The 22,772-nt window shown below is 43.3% G+C and overlaps 1 protein-coding gene across 3 annotated transcripts in view; it reads left to right on the top strand.

Moving 5' to 3' along the window:
• The window catches only part of PLCG1 (phospholipase C gamma 1), a 186,967-nt gene that overhangs the window by 61,343 nt on the left and 102,852 nt on the right, over positions 1-22,772 (top strand). For all 3 annotated transcript variants that reach the window (XM_063960251.1, XM_063960252.1, XM_063960250.1), the window contains 2 exons: positions 19,185-19,337; positions 19,619-19,712. In XM_063960251.1, coding sequence (XP_063816321.1) covers positions 19,185-19,337; positions 19,619-19,712 — 247 coding nt within the window. The remainder of the gene's footprint in view (positions 1-19,184; positions 19,338-19,618; positions 19,713-22,772) is intronic.

Genomic DNA, 22,772 nt, shown 5'->3' with positions numbered 1-22,772 from the left:
CGCCCCTGCTGCGCCCCCCGCTGCTATGGCAACCGACCCGGTATATTGCCGGGTCGGAAAGCCAGCAGAGGAGCGCAAATGCCGGATCCCACCCGGTAAGGACACGTTTCTCTTACCGGGGAGGATCCGGCATTTGCGATCTGAATGAAGCATTAGCTTCTTTGGGTTTGTATGGCATTTGCTGCTGGTCCCTTCTCCTGTCGTCAGAATATGGTTCTATGTGACTAACATCTGCCGTCTCTTTTACCTGCTACTGCATTGGACTGGTTAACTAAACTGAGCTCCAGTGCCCGGAGGCGGGGTTATAGAGGAGGCTGTGCAGTGCATCCTGGGAACAGTCAAAGCTTTAGCCTGTTGGTGCCTCGGATCAAGATCCAGCTCTACACCCCAATGTATTCCCTGTGGAATCCAGTGTACCTCGCAGAAAGAGATTTAACTACAAGTCTACCTTAAATCCCCCCCCCTTTTTTTTTTGTCCATATCTGATCAACGTATTTCAGGTTTAGTGGTCCTTTAATGCTTTCAGTTAACAATAAGTTTTCCTTGCTTTTAAAAGAAACATTTGATTTTATGACTTATTTAAATACTGTAGTTCTCACTGGTTAAGGTATAAAATATTAAATCCCATCACTTACTGATCTTTTTCTGTCTTTGACTTAGGCCACCAAAACCTTCAGTGGTCACAGGCTTTCCGTCTGTACAATAATCATGGTAGCAGATTCATACATGCAGCAATGTTTTAGCTGTACGTCCCATTCGCATTTACTAGGAAGTACGTAGGGTATGTACATCAACAACACTGCAGCCTGGGGATTTTATGTAAAAGAGCATTGGTATGGCAGGGGAGGGGCCCCTGTGTATGGTTGGACAGATAATTAAAACTGTTGGAGGCATGCTGTATTCATTTTATATACCAGCCACCACAATGTTTGTTGTTGGTTTGTTTATTTTTATTTAATTTTTTTTTTTTATCCCTGTAACACCACCTAGTGTATAATTACTACATGATATTCTTTCAGCTTGATGGTTTTGTGGTTTCATTTCACACCAGATATCTCTGATACATTCACTGGTTCCCCAGCAGTTTATTTTGAGCAACTCATTTTAAGGGGGAGATGTGTCAAACCTTGGAAAGAGATGTAGTACCAACCAATCACCTCCTAACTGTCATTTTACTGGCTGTGTTTGAAAAAAATGACAGGAGCTGATTGGTTGGTACTCTGTCTCTCTCCAAGCTTTGATAACTATCGCCCCAAATATCCTAACATGTGGTATGGGAGCTTTATACTGTACATGTGTTAGGGATTTATTTATTTTTACTAACTTTTACTTTAGGTTTAGTGGGCTTTTGATGTCTGAGAATTGCTGTGTTTTATAATTGGGGGTTAAGCCTATTGCAAATGAAGTGAAACGAGTATTGCTTGAAATAGAAGAAAGTTGTATATGAAAGTATTTACTTGCATGCATGTGCGTGTTTTAAAAGCATCTCTTCCTTTCAGCTGAGTTGTCATTTTATAGCCGTAACTATCCCCCCCCCTCCCCTCCCCTCTCCTCCCCTCCCCCTCCTCCCCCTTTCATCTGGTACAGTAACTTACAAGGCTACAGTAGGAAGGAAGACCGCACTAGGGCTGTATTTTGCGCAGTTCCTGGACAGTAGATAAAATCATTGCTCTGCCTGATCCAGTCCAGATAATTATTCAGTGTTGTATATCTCTGGAGCTACTGGGGATGTAGTTAATGAAAGTGGTATAATGTACAGTACCACTTTTTTAGCAGCTAGCTGTGCACTTTCCCAGTTTTGTCTGTTCTTAAAAGTATCACATAAGGCATTACACATAAGGGCCCAAATTTATTAACCCTTAACAAGAGACCAATCTGAGACGCACAAGGAGTGATAAAGTACCAGCCAATCAGCTTCCTAACTGTCATTTGTCAAACACAGCTTGTGACATGGCAGTTAGGAAGCTGATTGGCTGGTACTTTATCACTCCTTATGTGTCTCAACTTTATCTCTGGTTAAGGCTTAATACATTTGGGCCAAAAACTCTTGCTACACTATTGGATCCATACGGCTTGGAATCATTGGATTAACAAATACAGAAATAGATCTATATAATGACCTTCAAACGTAGAAGATTTGTCAGCACACTTGGTAGCTGAGTCATACCTGATTTATAAAAGCCAGAAATGTTGTTTGATTACTTTGAAAGTACAATGCAATCTGTTTGCTCCACTGTGTACAGGAAGGTCACTTAAAGGTAATCAATAGGCCGTATATAACTCAAAGACCAGGCAAACACATGGTAGAAGGGGAATTCAGAATGTACACAAAAAATGTAAAAGCCAAAACGCAAATTGGTATCTTGATTTCTATAAAAATCGTTATGACTTGGAGTCAGATTGTTCATTAATAATAAATTAACGTTTAAAAAAAAATCACACCAATAAATATTATATAATTTCGCACTCATCCTTTCTACCATGGACCAAAACAAATGAAAGATGCTTGTAAACCATATAGAACTTTTAATCCACAACATTTATAAATATTGTGTCCGGACAAGAGAAGGGCCGCTGGTGGGGAATTGAGTTAGGGTTGCCTTGGCAGTCTGGAGGCAGCGGAACTGGCCCTGACATAAATTGGGCTGAGTGTGCAGAGATGTGAGAAGGCCTGACCCCTAATCTGCCCATGTTACCGTCTGTGGAAAGAAGTTAAGAATTTATTAGATGGGGCATCATTTGTCTGTGTGCAGTCTTCCACCCCCCAAAATATGCATCAACTCTTACTATAGAGTTTTAAAGATTTGCATAAGAAAAAAAAATGTTTACACTGTCATAGGCTTCTGGAAAGTTTTCATTGGTATTATCTCGTGTACCCCTATATCTATAAAGTTTACTGATCTTTTATATAAATTACCTTTTTGTTAGGTTAAAAGTGTCACAAAGTTTTAGTTGGTAAGACACATACAGATATCCTTTATGGTTTTTTGAGAATGGACAGTGAATTATTACTACTAGGGGAACCATAGCCCACTAAGAAATGAATAATCTAGAAAACCATGTTTGCTGGTAAGTTGTTTAGCGTTGTCATCAGATTTTTTTGTCAGCATTTCAGCTCTGCATATAAGAGTAAAATAATCCTGTGTTGAGTAGTATCAGAATGTGCAATATTTTGTTGTGAACGTTTATTTAATTGTGTCCTAGGACTATAACCCAGTGCTGTGTGAGGGTTGAGCTGACAGGCTGCAGTCCTGATGCAGGAAGCGGGCTGGGAGAGCGCTAGCTTACTGGTTTGCAGGTGCTATGTGTGGTTACTTTGCAGCAAAGCATCCTGTCCCACTGTCTCTGGAACTAGAACCACTTCTGGGGAAAGATGAGTTAATAATAAAGAAAATACAATATTTTCTGAAACAAAAAATCTAAACTTTTCACCTACAATCATACAAAACATTTATATCACTTTGAAAGCTATGTTGCTGTGTTATCGAATGTTTATAGTTGTCACTCATGCAGAGATGTACTGCAGAATTTCATTGCAGTCACCGACTACTGTGGTCCATATTTGTACAGTAGTGGACTATGATAGCGCTATAGTAGGACTGAATGAACATGTTGCCAGCAGGTCACTAGTGGGATTTCTTCACTGCTGTTTTCATTTCTCAACCACTTTTGAAAGGCCCCTTAGCTGCCCATCTTGGGGCTGTTACAGTCCACTGTGGCAGAGTCAACAGGATAATGCTGGGACAACCCCGTATCTGAACAAACATACTGGGAAATCCTTTCTTGGGCATTTCTCCAAATGGTGATCTAAAATGTATACTGGGAGTAAGAAATGCAAAACACTTATTGGAGACCTAAGGGGAGATATATTAAGCCTTGGAGAGAGATAAAGTACCAGCCATACAGCTCTTAACTGCCATGTTACAGGCTGTGTTTGAAAAAAAATACAGGAGCTGATTGGTTGGTAGTTTCTCTTTCCACACTTCATCCCTCTCCAAGGCTTAGTACATCTGCACCATAGAAACCTACTGTTGGCAGCAGCCCCAGTCTGTACTCTTCCATTACCAAATATGCATGTCTGTAATTTTGGCTAGTCTGTTCATGCCCCCGGCATAGTAGTCCATATTAGTCATTTTAGAAAGAAGGCGAGATAGACTTTTACCTGTCTTGAACATAGGGCATGCTTGGCATTGTCTATTTAGACAGTACTGGAAAGTTGGCACTGCGTCTCAAAATTCACCTCAGCTGTTCATCTAAAGTTTAACTTGAGACTAAAGCATATACAGCTGCATTCAATGAGAAGTATGGTACAACTAACCTAATTTACAGTGCTACCAGGTATTCTATTTACCCATGTATCCTATGTATGCAGTCATCTTCTGATGTTACTTATAGATACGTCCCCAAAGCCGGAGAGTCAAGCGTCCAAATCTGGTCATATATGGAAGTTTATGTGAGTGGGAAAATTAAAAGATGACCGTGTCACTATTCTCTAATGTCCTATGTATGACCTTAAGTAGATTCTGAGGTGAAGATTTCAGATGACGTGCCACAATTTCCTGTTCTCTCATATCTTCTCTATTCACTGTAATGAACATGGCTAATTGTTCCATATATTTGGATTTTTCATTATTATTATTATTATTATTATTATTATTATTATTATTATTTGATTTGTTTTGTAACAGTTTTGTCTATTTCTCTACAGACTCGTGGGATTAATATTAATTTTTTTATTTTTTTATTTTTTTAAACATTTGGTGATGTGCACTTGCGGTAAAGGCACAGAATTTCTGGTTTAAGGATTAACTACCTTAGAGGCAACAAACCTCCTAAATATTAAGTATCTATTGACCCAAGCACCCACTGTGGGTAGCAGAATGAATAGTGTGGCTACCACTGACTTGTTAGAGGTGGTGCTAAATGAATAAAGACACACTATGATTGTGGGGATAAAAATTTTATTTACTGATAGTTAAAATGACACAATATGTAGAAAAAAAAATATAAGTGAAAGGGGCAATAATAGTAAAGGAAATTGTACTGTGTATATTGATACGTAAGTAAAGATTTATTGGATTAGGTAATTATTGACATTTATAGGTACAGTCCCGTGGTTTGTGGTATAACCCTTAATCACCAAATCTATCTTAATTAGACCAGGCAAGTAAGACAAAGAAGTAAATTTACTAAGATGGGAGTACTATTTAAGATGGGATGTTGCCCATAGCAACCAATCAGATTCTACTTCTCATTAATCTAGCACCTACTAGAAGATAATTCCTGGAATCTGTTTGGTTGCAATGGGCAATATTCCATCTTATTTAAAACTCCCATCTTAGTAAATTTACCCCAAAATAACAAACATTAAAGATGGCAGGGGTTGGGGTGTGGGAAGGGTGTGAGTGAGGAGGGCACGGACGGCTGCTTCTGATTCCACAATGAGCGCTGGGGTCTCTCTCTCTCTTTCTCTCTCACTCTTGTATGCATGTGTATGTATGTGTGTGTACATATGTATGTGTGTGTGTATGTATGTATTTGTGTGTGTGTATGTGTGTATGTATGTATGTGTATATATATATATATATATATATATATATATATATATATATATATATAATATAAATTTCCCTTTTTTTTTTTTTTTTTTGCTTTTTTTTTTCTCTCACCATAATCATGTCATTGGTGGATTATTAAGGATTCCAATAATGTTTCAGTTTAAACTTTTCATTGAATGTAATTTACTAAATTAAAACGTGTTTTATTAGTTGTCTGCACATAATTGGCAGATCTACAGTATCTATTATTCTGCTAAAATGGTAAAATTTAAAAAGGTTTGCTTTCTCTATTACAATTAGTAGAACCAAAACTTAGTTCAGACACACATGTCTAGGGTGTTTTTGAAGTCCAGGGCATAAAATGTGCCATGGTTTTACAGTGCTGTAATGCATTAAAAATTCTAATTCTATGTTACAATTTTTTAAAATACAAAGAATGGAACTAGCCCATAAGAAAGCAATCATCTATTTTTTGGAATGAGTTCTTAGCTGAGGAGAACTGTTAACAGAGTATAGGTGTGAGCACTGAGCAGGTCCTACATCTGGGATAAAAATACTTCATAATACAGTGATCTATAAGGTTATGTGTAGCTCCTCTAGCACACTCCCAGTAAAAGCTTTCTAGTTACTACAGAACACTGTTTCACTTCCCACATGTTCCATCCTTAGCGTGTTACAGAAAGTGAAGATGTATAATCATTTTTTCTTTCATTATATTGATAGCCACTGTACCTCCGGTAATCAAGGTTTCCACTAAATGCCTTGTAAACCTTACCTTAGTTTCCATTTATGCATTGACATTTTATTGAAATGTTGGTATTTTATCTGTAAATCTTGTACAGAGATGTAGATCAGGCTAAAGGGCCCCATACACTAGTACGATTTTACACTATTTCATACAATTCCGATATATCCGTCTGATATATTGTATGAAATTGTGTACAATCGTATGTGTTTTAGATCGTATCCAATCTGATGCGTGTCCCCGTGGCTGTCGGATAGGATCCCCTAGGTCGTTGGTGCTGCACTAATGATATAGCGGAATTGGATGGAATCGGATGAAAAAAGTGTGTTTTTTGTGCATGTGATATATCGTATGCGATGTATCACAGGGACGTTTGACTGGCATTCTCAGGACACTCCCAGCCCCCGTAGCCCTCAATCCAGCCCATCAGATATATCTTATGGAACAATTGTATGCCGTACGATATTTTGCATGCGATATATAGCGGCTTAATCGCATGTGATATATCTTATGCAAAAATAGCACAAAAGTACCAAATCGTACGGAATCACTTCCCGGAAGGTCCTGGGGGAGTTAAAGGGAAATTACATCCGACTTCAGCCTCAGACATATCGTTGTAGTGTATGGGGCCCTTAAGGCCTTGTTCAGTAAGCACATCTTTTCAACAGGCCAGCTGCAGATTGTTTGATAGCTGTAAGTAAAACTCTTAAAAAATACTCTTATAAGAAAAAATAAATACTTTTTTTTTCTTTCTAAAAGTAATAATTTTTCGTGTTTGGAGATCTATAAGCTCCACCACAGTAGGCATATATACACAGTAAAAGGTGGATTAAAAAATAAATAAATCTAGTGGTGACATTAAAAGCAATGACTTCTATGATCAGACTCATTTGCTAGCTTGAGGTAGGAAGCTGTGTGTGGAGTTTGTATGTTCTCCCTGTTTGCAGATTTCTGACCATACTCCAAAAACATACCGGCTGTCGAAAAAAATGGACTTTGGTTTGTACAGTAGGGAATTTAGACTGTAAATTGCACAGTTGCAGTCTCATGTGAATTACAAATATTCTCTGTAACGTGCTGTCTAATATGGCAGCTCTATGTAAATGAACAATAAATTAAATACATTTAAAAAAAAAAGCCACCAGTAGAGATATTGGGCCTAAAACCATGTAACATTTCTCTGTTGCAGCTATAGCTTTAGTTCTGACTACTTTCTGAAAAGTGTGTATAGAGGTAGTCCTGGTAGCTGTTTTAAGTACAGCAACATTAACTGTGTTTTGGAAGCAAGCCGATCATTGCTTGTACATATAAGCTCATGCCAAGTATAAGATTTATAATTTGCTCTTCGTAGGTTAATAAACGTAAGTCATGAATGAAAATCTATGTATTATTTGGTATTGATTTAACCAAAGTAACTTAAGCCTTAACAAAGAGCAGGGCTGGAGCTTTTCTACATACAGTAGAATCGGTAAAGAAGACTAAATAAGGGCCAATATACATGAAATCATATTACATTATGTCTTTGGCCTTTAAATTCTGGGTCTGCAGATTACCACCTTGCATAGGTTCTTATGGAAGTCCGCCTCCAACTATTAAATCTAAAACCAAAGTTTATTTGTATAAACTAAAATCCCTTAACGAAAGTGGATTTAAAAATGTAATTTTGGAAAACTGTTTTTATTCGCTTCTTCAGATATGTAGAATAGTATTTGTAAATTACAGTGGTAGTGTTTCTATGTAAGGTGACATTCTGCTCATATGATGATTCATAGCCAATATACTGAAAACGGTCTTTAAGATGTCACAGGATATGTATTGGGGACACAGTGGGGGTAATTCAGAGTTGATCGCAGCAGCAAATTTGTTAGCAGTTGAGCAAAACCATGTGCACTGCAGGGGGGGCACATATAACATGCGCAGAGGGCGTTAGATTTTGGTGGGTTATTTTGTTTCTGTGCAGGGTAAATACTGACAGCTTTATTTTTTCAAATTAGATTGCAGATTGAACACACCCCACCCAAATCTAACTCTCTCTGCACATGTTATATCGCCCCCCCCCCCCCCCTCCCTCCCCAGCAGTGCACATGGTTTTTCCCAACTGCTAACAAATTTGCTGCTGCGATCAACTCTGAATTAGACCCTGTGTCACTCACCTGTACTGGCAGGAGCATACTCCCACTCATGAATATTCATAGCTGCTTCAAAGATGGTTAACTTTATATAGAAGAAACTATACAACTTTGTTATACACTACTGTATTATCATAAACGTACTGGATGTTTTAGGTATGTGCTGTGTGCATTTGTATTTTCTCCCCGTGCTTGGGTGGGTTTCCTCTGGGTACTCCGGTTTCCCCTGAGAAAAATATATACTGGTAGGTTAATTGGCCCCCCAACAAAAATTAATCCTTGCGTGTAAGTGTGTGTAAAGGGGCAGACTAAATTAACCAGGTGGTTCTTATCGGAGACCAAATATTTGTTTTGTTCTTACTATTCATCTGATTTTTCTCAATCACTTTATAAATAATTTAGGAAAGATCAGGTTTTATGGGCAGAGTCTGAACACATTCAGCCTCTGAATTTGAAGCTGTTTATAAACGCAAAGGGCTCTACCAGATTTGAAATTAAGAAAACTTATTGATGAATAGTTACAGAAAGAGAGGAATACCTATTAGCTATGGAACTACATGTAGGTGCGTGCTGCATTGTACAAATGCTATAACATCAGTGACTGTGAATAGAAGTATAAATGAAGCAGATACTAGATGGCACAGGAGAGATATGGAAGCTGTGGAGGGAGAGACCTACAGTGGCACCCCACCACATTATAGTACACTGGGGGTCATTCAGATCTGATCGCCGGGCAGTGATTTTTGCTGCCCTGCGATCATAGTCGCCGCCTACAGTGGGAGTGTTTTTTCGCTGTGCAAGTGTGCGATCGCATGTGTAGCAGAGCTGCTGAAACTGATTTTGTGCAGTCTGTGCGCAGCCCAGGCCTAACTCTTCCAGTGCAATAAGAACAGGCTGATCGAGTCCGGAGCTAACGTCAGACACCCTCCCTGAAAACGCTCAAGTCCGCCTGGGTTTTTCCGGACACTCCCTAAAAACGGTCAGTTGCCACCCACAAACGGCCTCTTCCTGTCAATCTCCATGCGAATGCCCGTGCGAATAGATCCCGCCATGCACCATTCCATCGCAGGGCGCCGATGCCCGTTGCAGCCGTGCAGCGCGCTGGAGCGGTGCATGCGCAGTTCGGATCTGATCGCTCGCTGTGGGAAAACGCACACCAGCGATCAGATCTGAATGACCCCCTGAATCTCTTAGTTACACAAATGCATACGTCTGGTTTGCCATTTAATTCCCATTGTTCATTTCCTGGGTTGAATTAAATCATTACTTGTTAAAGGAGATATCAATTCAAAGCTTAAATAAAGTCTTAAGTTTGACATAGATTTTCTCTGCTCTGTTTCATGTGTGTCTTTTTTTGCGCTGTTTAGTTTTCCAGCTCTGAGGGTTCATAACCCTGAGCTGATGCATCAGTTGCTGTGTGCAGCAAGTAAGTTTTTTTTATTTTTTATTTTAATGTATTTAAATATAATTTAGAGCTTCTTAATATTCTCGATTGAACCAACTTCATGAGGGTCTCTAGAATGCTTTTTCTCATGTTCTTCCTGGGCATGCAAGCATTACAACAGTAAATAACATGTAAAGGAACATTCACTCTGACGATAGAGATGTTCCATTATACACCATATCTGACCATGACAGTGTAATTGGAACATTCATCATAAGGTGCAGTTTTGTGTTCCTACAGTATATGGATCAGTTGGTGCATAGCTTGGGAGCAAGTTATTGGCTCCATTCAAATGAGCTGCCTGCTTCACTGCTTATTATACAATGTATCTTTCCTCAACAGAATAGTTTTTATTGTTACATCTGTGTTTGAGCTCAACACACATGTGCATGCCCTGCTTATGTTTTGTATGGTATCCGGACTCCAGGTCGACAACAAAAAGGTCGACACACCTTAGGTCGACGTCAATTTGTCGACACCTTAGGTCGACATGGGCAAAAGGTCGACATGGAAAAAGGTCGACATCAGTTTTTCACAATTTTTTTCTTTTATGGAACCTTTTCATACTTAACGATCCACGTGGACTACGATTGGAACGGTAATCTGTGCCAAGCTGAGCGGAGCGAAGGCACCATGCCCGAAGCATGGCGAGCGAACGCGTTGCACTAATTGGCGTTCCCCGTCACTCTACGAAGAAAATGACACCAAAAAAACATTAAAAACTCATGTCGACCTTTTCCATGTCGACCTTTTGTTCCTGTCGACCTTTTGTTCCTGTCGACCTTTTGTCCATGTCGACCTAAGGTGTGTCGACAAATTGGCATCGACCTATGTTGTGTCGACCTTTTTGTTGTCGACCTGGAGTCCCAGACCCGTTTTGTATTGATTACATTTGCTTTTCATTTTGGGTTTCGTTATTTTTTTTATTTATTGTGGAAAAAATAACTTTCCATCTTTTAGGTATGTCATGTTTTTTCTTTCTTTATCGACAATGAAACATTAGTGATGGTTACCACTTTCCTAAATTACAAGTAAACCTAAAACTTAATAGGCCTCAGATATTTGCCAGAGCAGCCTTATTTTCGCTACGTCTCTGATTGGCTTTTGCGTCAAGGCCTTTATACTGACTTGACTCTGGAGGAGGCCCTTTTTTACCCCTATTCCCCAGCAGCACTGGGTAATAGGGGCCTTTTTTTTTTTTTTTTCCTCTAACGTCCTAGAGGATGCTGGGGACTCCGTAAGGACCATGGGGAATAGACGGGATCCGCAGGAGATAGGGCACTTTAAGAAAGCTTTGGATTCTGGGTGTGCACTGGCTCCTCCCTCTATGTCCCTCCTCCAGACCTCAGTTTTACACTGTGCCCAGAGCGAGATGGGTGCACTGCAGGGAGCTCCCCTGAGTTCTCTGCCTAGAAAGCATTTTTGTTTGTTTTTTTTCTACATTTTTACAGGGAGCACTGCTGGCAACAGGCTCCCTGCATCGAGGGGCAGACCTTCTTAAATGATAGGCTTTGGTTCCTCGGCTACTGGACACCATTAGCTCCAGAGGGGGTGAACACAGGTTCTTACTGGGCGTCCACCCCCAGAGCCGCGCCGCCGTTCTCCTCACAGAGCCAGAAGAAATGAAGTCAGAAGACGTCTCAGGCGGCAGAAGCCTTCAGAGCTTCACTGAGGTAACGCACAGCACCGCAGCTGTGCGTCATTGCTCCCATACACCTCACATACTCCGGTCACTGTACGGGTGCAGAGCGCAGGGGGGTCGCCCTGGGCAGCAATATAACACCTCTCTTATGGCAAAAGACAATATACATGTACAGGTGGGCACTGTACATGTATATAAAAGAGCCCCTGCCATTTTTCAATAACTTTGAGCGGGACCGAAGCCCGCCGCCGAGGGGGCGGGGCTTCTCCCTCAGCACTCACCAGCGCCATTTTTCTCTCCACAGAACGCTGAGAGGAAGCTCCCCGGACTCTCCCCTGTTTACACACGGTGAAGGGGTGTTTAAAAGAGAGGGGGAGGGGGCACATAATTGGCGGATAAGATATTATACAGCGCTGCTGGGGGGAAAACATTTTGTGTTGGTCTCCAGGGTCATTGCGCTGGGGTGTGTGCTGGCATACTGTCTCTCTGTCTCTCCAAAGGGCCTTAAAGGGGATACTGTCTTCAGAAAAGAGTTTCCCTGTGTGTGTGAAGTGTGTCGGTACGTGTGTGTCGACATGTTTGACGAGGAAGGCTCGCTTAATGTGGAGGGGGAGTGTTTGAATGTCAGGTCGCCGTCGGCAACGCCGACACCGGACTGGGTGGATATGCTGAATGTCTTAAATGCAAATGTGAATCTCCTGCATAAAAGGTTAGACAAGGCTGAAGCTAGGGATCAGTCAGGTAGCCAGACTGTCCCTGTGGCGCCAGGACCTTCAGGGTCTCAAAAGCGCCCCATATCCCAGGTTGCTGACACAGATACAGACACAGATACTGACTCTAGTGTCGACTATGAGGATGCAAAATTACAGCCGAGGGTGGCAAAGGGTATTCGATACATGATTATTGCCATAAAAGAGGTTTTGCATATCACTGAGGAACCCCCTGTCCCTGACACGAGGGTTCACATGTATAAAGGAAAAAAGCCTGAGGTCACGTTTCCGTCCTCATTTGAGCTAAGTGAATTGTGCGAAAAGGCTTGGGAGTCTCCGGATAGGAGACTACATGTTCCCAAAAGGATTCTTATGGCGTATCCTTTTCCACAGAAGGATAGGATACGATGGGAATCTTCGCCTAAAGTAGACAAGGCACTGACACGCTTATCCAAGAAGGTGGCACTGCCTTCTCCGGATACTGCTTCCCTCAAGGATCCTGCTGATCGCAAGCAGGAAATTACCATGAAGCACATTTACACACATTCAGGAACTATCGTTAGACCGGCCATGGCGTCGGCCTGGGTTTGTAGTGCTGTCGTGGCATGGGCAGACTCCTTATCTACGGAATTTGACACCTTAGATAGGGATACCATTCTAATGACCATTGAGCATATCAGAGATGCTGCCTTGTGTATGAGGGATGCTCAGAGAGACATTTGTTTACTAAGCTCCAGATTAAACGCTATGTCTATTTCTGCTAGGCGACTCTTGTGGACCCGACAGTGGACGGGAGACGCCGAATCAAAGCGGCATATGGAGACATTGCCTTACAAGGGGGAGGAGTTGTTTGGAGAAGGCCTCTCGGACCTTGTCTCTACTGCTACGGCCGGTAAATCGAATTTTTTACCTTATGTTCCCTCCGCAGTATGCTAAGAAGGTACCGCATTATCAAATGCAGTCCTTTCGTTCCAATAAAAGCAAGAAGGTACGAGGATCGTCCTTTGTTGCCAGAGGTAAAGGCAAGGGAAAAAAGCTGCACTCGGCTAGTTCCCAAGAGCAGAAGTCCTCCCCTACTTCCGCAAAGTCCACCGCATGACGCCGGGGCTTTCCGGGGGGGGGGTCAGATCAAGTGGGGGCACGTCTTCGTCTTTTCAGCCACGTCTGGGTTCTCTCACAGGTGGATCCCTGGGCAATAGAGATTGTTTCCCAGGGATACAGACTGGAATTCAAAGACATGCCTCCTCGCCGGTTTTTCAAATCGGCTCTGCCGGCTTCCCCGTCGGAGAGGGAGCTGGTGTTAGCTGCAATTCACAAATTGTACATTCAACAGGTGATAGTCGAAGTTCCTCATCTCCAGCAAGGAGAGGGTTATTATTCATCCCTGTTTGTGGTACCGAAACCGGACGGTTCGGTCAGACCCATTTTGAATCTGAAATCCCTGAACCTGTACTTGAAGAGGTTCAAGTTCAAAATGGAATCGCTCAGAGCGGTCATCGCCAGCCTGGAGGGAGGGGATTGGATGGTGTCCCTGGACATAAAGGATGCGTACCTTCATGTTCCGATTTTCCCTCCTCACCAGGCGTTCCTGAGATTTGCAGTACAGGACTGTCACTACCAATTTCAGACGTTGCCGTTTGGTCTTTCCACGGCCCCGAGAACTTTCACCACGGTAATGTGGCGGAAATGATGGTGCTCCTGCGCAGGCAGGGCGTCACAATTATCCCGTACTGGACGATCTCCTCATAAAGGCGAGATCTCGGGAGAAGTTGCTGGACATCGTGTCTCTGTCCGTGAAGACGTTGCAGAGGCACGGCTGGAGTCTCAATTTACCGAAATTCCAGCTAGTCTCTATAACGCGTCTGACCTTTTTGGGCCTGATTCTAGACACAGACCAAAAAATAGTTTTTCTTCCAGTGGAGAAGGCTCAGGAGCTAGTAGCTCTGGTCAGGAACCTATTGAAGCCAAAAAAGGTTTCAGTGCATCATTGCACGAGGGTTCTGGGGAAGATGGTGGCTTCATACGAGGCCATCCCCTTCGGCAGGTTCCATGCAAGGACCTTTCAATGGGACCTATTGGACAAATGGTCCGGGTCCCATCTACACATGCAAAAACGGATCACCCTGTCTCCCAGGGCCAGGGTGTCTCTCCTGTGGTGGCTGAGCAGTGCTCACCTCCTGGAGGGTCGCAGGTTCGGCATTCAGGACTGGGTCCGGGTGAACACGGACGCGAGCCTCCGAGGTTGGGGAGCTGTCGCACTAGGAAGAAATTTCCAGGGTCTCTGGTCAAACCTAGAGACTGGTCTGCACATCAGTGTCCTGGAGTGGAGGGCCATATACAACGCCCTACGCCAAGCGGAGGAATGGCTTCGAAACAAACCGGTTCTGATTCAGTCAGACAATGTCACGGCAGTGGCTCATGTAAACCGCCAAGGCGGCACAAGGAGCTGAGTGGCCATGGCAGAGGCGACCAGGATTCTACGCTGGGCGGAAGGCCATGTAAGCGCACTATCGGCAGTGTTCATCCCGGGGGTGGACAACTGGGAGGCGGACTTTCTCAGCAGGCACGACCTGCATCCGGGAGAGTGGGGACTTCATCAAGAAGTCTTCACACAGATCACGGATCGGTGGGGACTGCCTCAGATAGACATGATGGTGGCCCGCCTCAACAAAAAGCTAAAGAGGTATTGCGCCAGGTCAAGAGACCCTCAGGCGGTTGCGGTAGACGCTCTGGTGACACCTTGGGTGTTCAGATCGGTCTATGTGTTTCCTCCTCTTCTCATACCCAAGGTGTTGAGGATAATAAGAATAAGAAGGGTCAGAACAATCCTCATTGTTCCAGATTGGCCAAGGAGGTCTTGGTATCCGGATCTGCAAGAGTTGCTCACAGAAGATCCGTGGCCTTTTCCTCTAAGGCAGGACCTGCTGCAGCAGGGGCCCTGTCTATTCCAAGACTTACCGCGGCTGCGTTTGACGGCATGGCGGTTGAATGCCGGATCCTAGCGGAAAAAGGGATTCCGGAGGAGGTCATTCCTACCCTGATCAAGGCTGGGAAGGACGTGACGTCGAAACATTATCACCGTATATGGCGAAAATATGTTTCTTGGTGTGAGGCCAGAGCTGCTCCTACGGAGGAGTTCCAGTTGGGCCGTCTGCTTCACTTCCTTCAAACAGGAGTGAATTTGGGCCTAAAATTAGGGTCCATAAAGGTTCAAATTTTGGCCTTATCCATTTTCTTTCAAAGAGAATTGGCTTCTCTTCCTGAAGTACAGACTTTTGTGAAGGGCGTGCTGCATATTCAGCCTCCCTTTGTACCTCCGGTGGCGCCTTGGGACTTTAATGTGGTATTGCGTTTCCTCAAGTCACCTTGGTTTGATCCACTCAAAACAGTAGAGTTGAAATACCTCACTTGGAAAGTGGTCATGTTGTTGGCCTTAGCTTCTGCAAGGCGGGTTTCGGAATTGGCGGCTTTATCATACCTGATTTTTCACGTGGATAGGGCAGACTTGAGGACTCATCCTCAATTTCTGCCCAAGGTGGTCTCATCTTTTTCATATGAACCAACCTATTGTCGTGCCTGTGGCTACACGGGACTTGAAGGATTCCGAGTCACTGGATGTGATCAGGGCTTTGAAGATTTATGGGACCAGAACGGCTAGGATCAGGAAGACCGAAGCTCTGTTTTTTCTGTATGCGGCCAACAAGGTTGGCGCTCCTGCTTCAAAGCAGACTATTGCTCGCTGGATCTGTAACACGATTCAGCAGGCGCATTCTTCGGCAGGATTGCCATTGCCCAAATCGGTTAAGGCCCATTCCACTAGGAAGGTGGGCTCTTCTTGGGCGGCTGCCCGAGGGGTCTCGACACTACAACTGTGCCGAGCTGCTACTTGGTCGGGGTCTAACACCTTTGCAAAGTTCTATAAGTTTGATACCCTGGCTGAGGAGGACCTCCTGTTTGCTCAATCGGTGCTGCAGAGTCCTCCACACTCTCCCGCCCGTTTGGGAGCTTTGGTATAATCCCCATGGTCCTTACGGAGTCCCCAGCATCCTCTAGGACGTTAGAGAAAATAAGATTTTACTTACCGGTAAATCTATTTCTCGTAGTCCGTAGAGGATGCTGGGCGCCCGTCCCAAGTGCGGACTTCTTCTGCAAGACTTGTATATAGTTATTGCTTACATAAGGGTTATGTTCTAGTTGATCGGGTTTGAACCGAGGCTATGTTATTGTTCATACTGTTAACTGGGTAGTTTATCACAAGTTATACGGTGTGATTGGTGTGGCTGGTATGAATCTTGCCCTTAGATTTACAAAAATCCTTTCCTCGTACTGTTCATCTCCTCTGGGCACAGTTTCTCTAACTGAGGTCTGGAGGAGGGACATAGAGGGAGGAGCCAGTGCACACCCAGAATCCAAAGCTTTCTTAAAGTGCCCTATCTCCTGCGGAGCCCGTCTATTCCCCATGGTCCTTACGGAGTCCCCAGCATCCTCTACGGACTACGAGAAATAGATTTACCGGTAAGTAAAATTTTCTTTTTTTTTTTTTTTTTTTTAAGTCCGCCACGGAGACCAGACGTTGTCAACGAATTTCCAGAAGTGACGTATTATAGCAGTCATATATTCCATTTTAGAAATATACCAAATATGTGATAAAACTGACTGCATAGGTGATCGTGTGAGATTTTTCCAATCGGCTGCCATTTGACCAATCTTAGCAGATACAATATGCCCAAACAGTTTATTTTGATGCTGAGAAAGTATGGGAAGATTCAAGTGAAAGAGGAAATATTTGGGCTTAAGAGGGACAGTAGTTTCAAATATGTGCGAGAGGAAATTGATAACCTCCTGCCATATACCTGCAAGTTTTGGACAGGTCCACCAGATATGCAAAAAAGTACCCTCCTCCGTACTTCTCCCTCCAGCACCAATCCGAAGTGTCGGGGAACATGATTTTTTTTGTCGAAGGTACATACCACCGATAGATTAGATTAGTTTATACGGGATCAGTATGAAATGCCTACAATCAAAATCCCGACGGTCTAAATCCCGACAGCAATTGACCGACTGTCAAAATCCCGACAAGGTCAAAATACCGACATGTAAAATGTGGACAGGTCAAAATGCTGACATGGTTTTTTCATTGTTTTTTTTTGTGTATGTCGACATGGACACCATATAAGTGTACTGCGTCCCCTCGTATGGCTCGCCGTGCTTCGGGCATGGTGCCTCGCTGCGCACGGCACACTATTTTATTCCCCCTCCAGGTCCACTGGGATGGTAAAGTATGAACAAGTCGGTTTCAATGTAAAAATCATGAAAAACTCATGTCGGCATTTTGACCATGTCGGGATTTTGATTGTCGGTAAATTGACTGCATCCCGTTTATACATATTTTAATTTTGACACAAATTGAGCTAGAAATTGTATTGTCCCAGATTTCCATCCAATCTTCACTATATGGCATATCCCAGGCCTGTGGGCTCTTTCATACCCTGGAAGGTGTGTGGTATTAGATATTTAAATGACTTCTCATGGGGCAAATTTTTCCATTTTTTTTTTTTTTTTTTCTTTGTAATTCAATCCAAATTTGCTATCCCTACTAAAAACTTTCACTAATACCTTCAACTCACACTTTCAGAACACGGATAAACATCACCTTACACAGAGACCTTTTATAATTATGAAAGCACTCTGCCTCAGATGTCCCTCCACAAAAGGCCTAATATCTATCCTTTTTATTTAGACCCGACTATAACCCCTTCATCCCGAAGGCTCCTTTATCAGTGGAGCTGCACTAAACTCTCAGGTTTAATTTCAACTATGCTCTAAATTGCTGTCTCCCAGGATCCTAATTTCTTATTCTTGTTTTTTCTTCCTCTGGGGCTATCTGCATTTGAAATAAGTTATTTATACTTAGTCTCTGCCACCATGTGCCAATTGGCGGCTGACTGGAAGAAAACTGACCCCCCCTTCTCTCTCTTTAGATAATAATTTCCAGAATATAGTATATCTATAGTATCATATATGACTAGCATACTTAATATTTCATCAAAATCTTTAGATAAAGTTTGAAGCCCATGGTTCTCACTGCATCTCTCATCCATCTGTCACCCCTTGCTCTTTCCCCCTTCTCACTGTCCACCTGCTCGTTTCTCTCTGCTTCCTGCTCTTCTGTATGGTCAGTTACACCCTCTTTATTTTAAGTCTCTTTTTTTTCTCAATGAAAAATGGTCATTCTAGTGGATATGTCATCCTTACCTGATTTTCTTTGATGTAACTGTATCTGTTTTGTTTCTGTGTCACCTTATGTCCTTGCTGGCCTTTTTAGAAAATAAAAATGTACTTTGCGTTATTGTGAATTGTACAAATAATGGAATTGTTAGACAAAAACAAGGGCTTTTTGCCTTCAGAGCTAAGCTGACCTAGAGTTGAAGCAAGTGGTACAACAAAAATCTAATTACACATTTATAACTTATTTTTTTTTATTTATAAAGTCAGCAAATACAAAGATTAGAGTTAAAAAAAAATGTCTTAGAAATGACTGGAATGAAATGTGTGTGCAGTGATCGAGGCTTGTGTCATTTATTTATTTTTGTTTAATTATGTTCAATTTCTTTACTGTATCTAGAGAAAGTGTTATGATTTATGGAAATATACCATATTAGGGCTACTATTACATTTCAGCCTAATCTGAAATGGAATTGTTATTTATTATTATTAATTTTGCTCTTTAACTGGGGTGTAATTTGTTGCAAATATAGTAATGAGTTCTAGCGATGTCTAGCCTACAGTAGGTTGCAGAGATTTACTCATGCGCTGTATAATTAGAAAGATGGCATTTAGTACACATTTCTACAAACACATTTACAGAACGTATTCTTGACTGGAGAATGCTTGTGGGAATTGTGTTCTCGGTGTGTAAGTACATGCTCACAGTTGTAGGTCTTCTTTCTCCTCAGTGGACATCAGAGAGATAAAGGAGATTCGCCCAGGGAAGAATTCTCGGGACTTTGACCGTTACCAGGAAGATGCCACAGTGCGCTTAGAACCAGATCACTGCTTTGTTATCATTTACGGAATGGAATTTAGACTTAAGACCTTGAGCCTGCAAGGTGAGTTACCTTATTGTGATGGTTGTAGTGCTGCCTATTTGGCTTTAAGCATCGCTACTGTAACCACAGTCTATAAATGTACTAAATGCACTTACACTTGTTTGCTACCACTCTGTTATCTCTGTAGTGCAACCCATTGCATTTGAAAAAGATTATGCTGCCTGCTAGGGGTGTCTACCTGATTCCTGATGTATACCTATTTCGCTCACACTATTCAGTCCACCAACGCAAATGTAATGACATGTCTTCTGTGTGTTTTTTTTTTTTTACCTCTCCTGCAGCCACTTCAGATGAGGAAGTCAACATGTGGATTAAAGGGTTAAACTGGTTGCTCCAGGATACCCTTCAAGCCCCCACACCATTGCAGATAGAGAGGTAACCGGGACCAAGATACAAATATTTGTGATATTGAAATGAGCCTTATTAATTTAAGACACAGACATATTTTGTTGTAAAGGTGACTACACACATGCTTACATTGGATTAGTTTGCTGATATTGGAAGTGTGTCCTGAAAAACAGTTTTGTTCACAAATTTGACTAGTAAATGGCTACTGTGTATATGGCCACCTCTTGACCATAGCAGTAGGCCCCACTATAATATGTAATATCCAGTATCGGCACACTGGGGCTAACCTTTTGGCTATCTACCTGTGCTGAGCATGATCCCAAGTACTACAGACAATGACATGCCCACCAAATCCTCACTCCTAGTCTGTACATCAGCACTACTTTATTTGTCCCCAGTACTGCTTTTATGAGTAAGGATTTCACACTTAGGCCAATCTGTGAACAAGAACATCATGTTTTTATTTCAGTCATTCGTTAAAAGTGCTATAGCACTTTTTTATGATTTTATCAAGCAGACTAGAATGATGCAACATAGTATAGAAGGGCGAAAAACTTGCATAAATCCAAAATGCTGGGGTAGGTGGCAAAGGGACATACCGAGGGACTTGGATCAAATGTTTTTACTGCATGCAAGACAGTGGTTAAGTCCAGGTTGTCATCCCACTTTTCTCTAACGTCCTTGAGGATGCTGGGACTCCGTAAGGACCATGGGGAATAGACGGGCTCCGCAGGAGATAGGGCACTTTAAGAAGGCTTTGTACTCTGGGTGTGCACTGGCTCCTCCCTCTATGCCCCTCCTCCAGACCTCAGTTTTACACTGTGCCCAGAGCAGGATGGGTGCACTGCAGAGAGCTCTACTGAGTTCTCTGCCTAGAAGCATTTTTGTTTGGATTTTTTTCTACTTTTTTACAGGGAGCACTGCTGGCAACAGGCTCCCTGCATCGAGGGACTGAGGAGAGAGGGGCAGACCTTCTTGTCTAAGATAGGCTCTGCTTCCTCGGCTACTGGACACCATTAGCTCCAGAGGGGGTGAACACAGGTTCTTACTGGGCGTCCACCCCCAGAGCCGCGCCGCCGTTCTCCTCACAGAGCCAGAAGAACCAAAGTCAGAAGACGTCAGGCGGCAGAAGCCTTCAGCTTCACTGAGGTAACGCACAGCACTGCAGCTGTGCGTCATTGCTCCCATACACCTCACATACTCCGGTCACTGTAAGGGCGCAGGAAAGGGCGCCCTGGGCAGCAATATAACACCTCTATTATGGCAAAAGACAATATACATGTACAGGTGGGCACTGTACATGTATATAAAAGAGCCCCCGCCATATTTTAGTAAGTTTGAGCGGGACAGAAGCCCGCCGCCGAGGGGGCGGGGCTTCTCCCTCAGCACTCACCAGCGCCATTTTCTCTCCACAGCACCGCTGAGAGGAAGCTCCCCGGACTCTCCCCTGCTTACACACGGTGAAGGGGTGTTTAAAAGAGAGGGGGGGGGGGCGCGGCACATAATTGGCGGATAACATATTATACAGCGCGGCTGGGGGAAAAACATTTTGTGTTGGTCTCCAGGGTCATTGCGCTGGGGTGTGTGCTGGCATACTCTCTCTCTGTTTCTCCAAAGGGCCTTGAAGGGGATACTGTCTTCAGAAAAGAGGTTCCCTGTGTGTGTGAAGTGTGTCGGTACGCGTGTGTCGACATGTTTGACGAGGAATGCTCGCTTAATGTGGAGGGGGAGTGCTTGAATGTCATGTCGCCGTCGGCAACACCGACACCGGAATGGGTGGATATGCTGAATGTCTTGAATGCAAATGTCAATCTATTGCATAAAAGGTTAGACAAGGCTGAAGCTAGGGATCAGTCAGGTAGCCAGTGCATGCCTGTCCCTGTGGCGCCAGGCCCTTCGGGGTCTCAGAAGCGCACCATATCCCAGATCGATGACACAGATACCGACACGGATACTGACTCTAGTGTCGGCTATGAAGATGCAAAATTACAGCCGAGGGTGGCAAAAGGTATTAGGTACATAATTATTGCCATTAAAGAGGTTTTGCATATCACTGAGGAACCCCCTGTCCCTGACACGAGGGTACACATGTATAAAGGGAAAAAGCCTGAAGTCACCTTTCTGTCCTCATTTGAACTGAGTGAATTGTGCGAAAAGGCTTGGGAATCTCCGGATAGGAGACCACAAGTTCCCAAAAGGATTCTTATGGCGTATCCTTTTCCACAAACGGATAGGATACGATGGGAATCTTCGCCTAAAGTAGACAAGGCGCTGACACGCTTGTCCAAAAAGGTGGCACTGCCTTCTCCGGATACGGCTTCCCTCAAGGATCCTGCTGATCGCAGGCAGGAAATTACCATGAAGCACATTTACACTCATTCAGGTACTATTGTTAGACCGGCTATGGCGTCGGCCTGGGTTTGTAGTGCGGTTGTGGCATGGGCAGATTCCTTATCTACGGAGATTGACACCTTAGATAGGGATGCCATTCAAATGACCATAGAGCATATCAGAGATGCTGCCTTGTATATGAGAGATGCTCAGAGAGACATTTGTTTATTAAGCTCCAGAATAAATGCTTTGTCTATTTCTGCTAGGTGACTCCTGTGGACCCGACAGTGGACGGGAGACGCCGATTCAAAGCGGCATATGGAGTCCTTGCCTTACAAAGGGGAGGAGTTGTTTGGAGACGGCCTCTCGGACCTTGTCTCTACTGCTACGGCTGGTAAGTCGAATTTCTTACCTTATGTCTCCCCGCAGCATACAAAAAAGGCACCTCATTATCAAATGCAGTCCTTTCGTTCCAATAAAAACAAAAATGTACGGGTATCGTCCTTTGTTGCCAGAGGGAAAGGCAGGGGAAAGAAGCTGCACACAGCTAGTTCCCAAGAGCAGAAGTCCTCCCCTGCGTCTGCAAAGTCCACCGCATGACGCTGGGGCTTCCCGGGGGGAGGTAGATCTAGTGGGGGCTCGTCTTCGGTTTTTCAGCCACGTCTGGGTTCACTCGCAGGTGGATCCCTGGGCATTAGAGATTGTTTCTCAAGGATACAGGCTGGAATTTGAAGACTTGCCTCCTCGCCGGTTTTT

This window comes from Pseudophryne corroboree, chromosome 3, assembly GCF_028390025.1.
Source record: "Pseudophryne corroboree isolate aPseCor3 chromosome 3, aPseCor3.hap2, whole genome shotgun sequence".
Classification (NCBI taxonomy): Eukaryota; Metazoa; Chordata; class Amphibia; order Anura; family Myobatrachidae; genus Pseudophryne; species Pseudophryne corroboree.
Note: the sequence above shows the minus strand (reverse complement) of the source record. Positions and strands in the feature narration are given on the sequence as shown.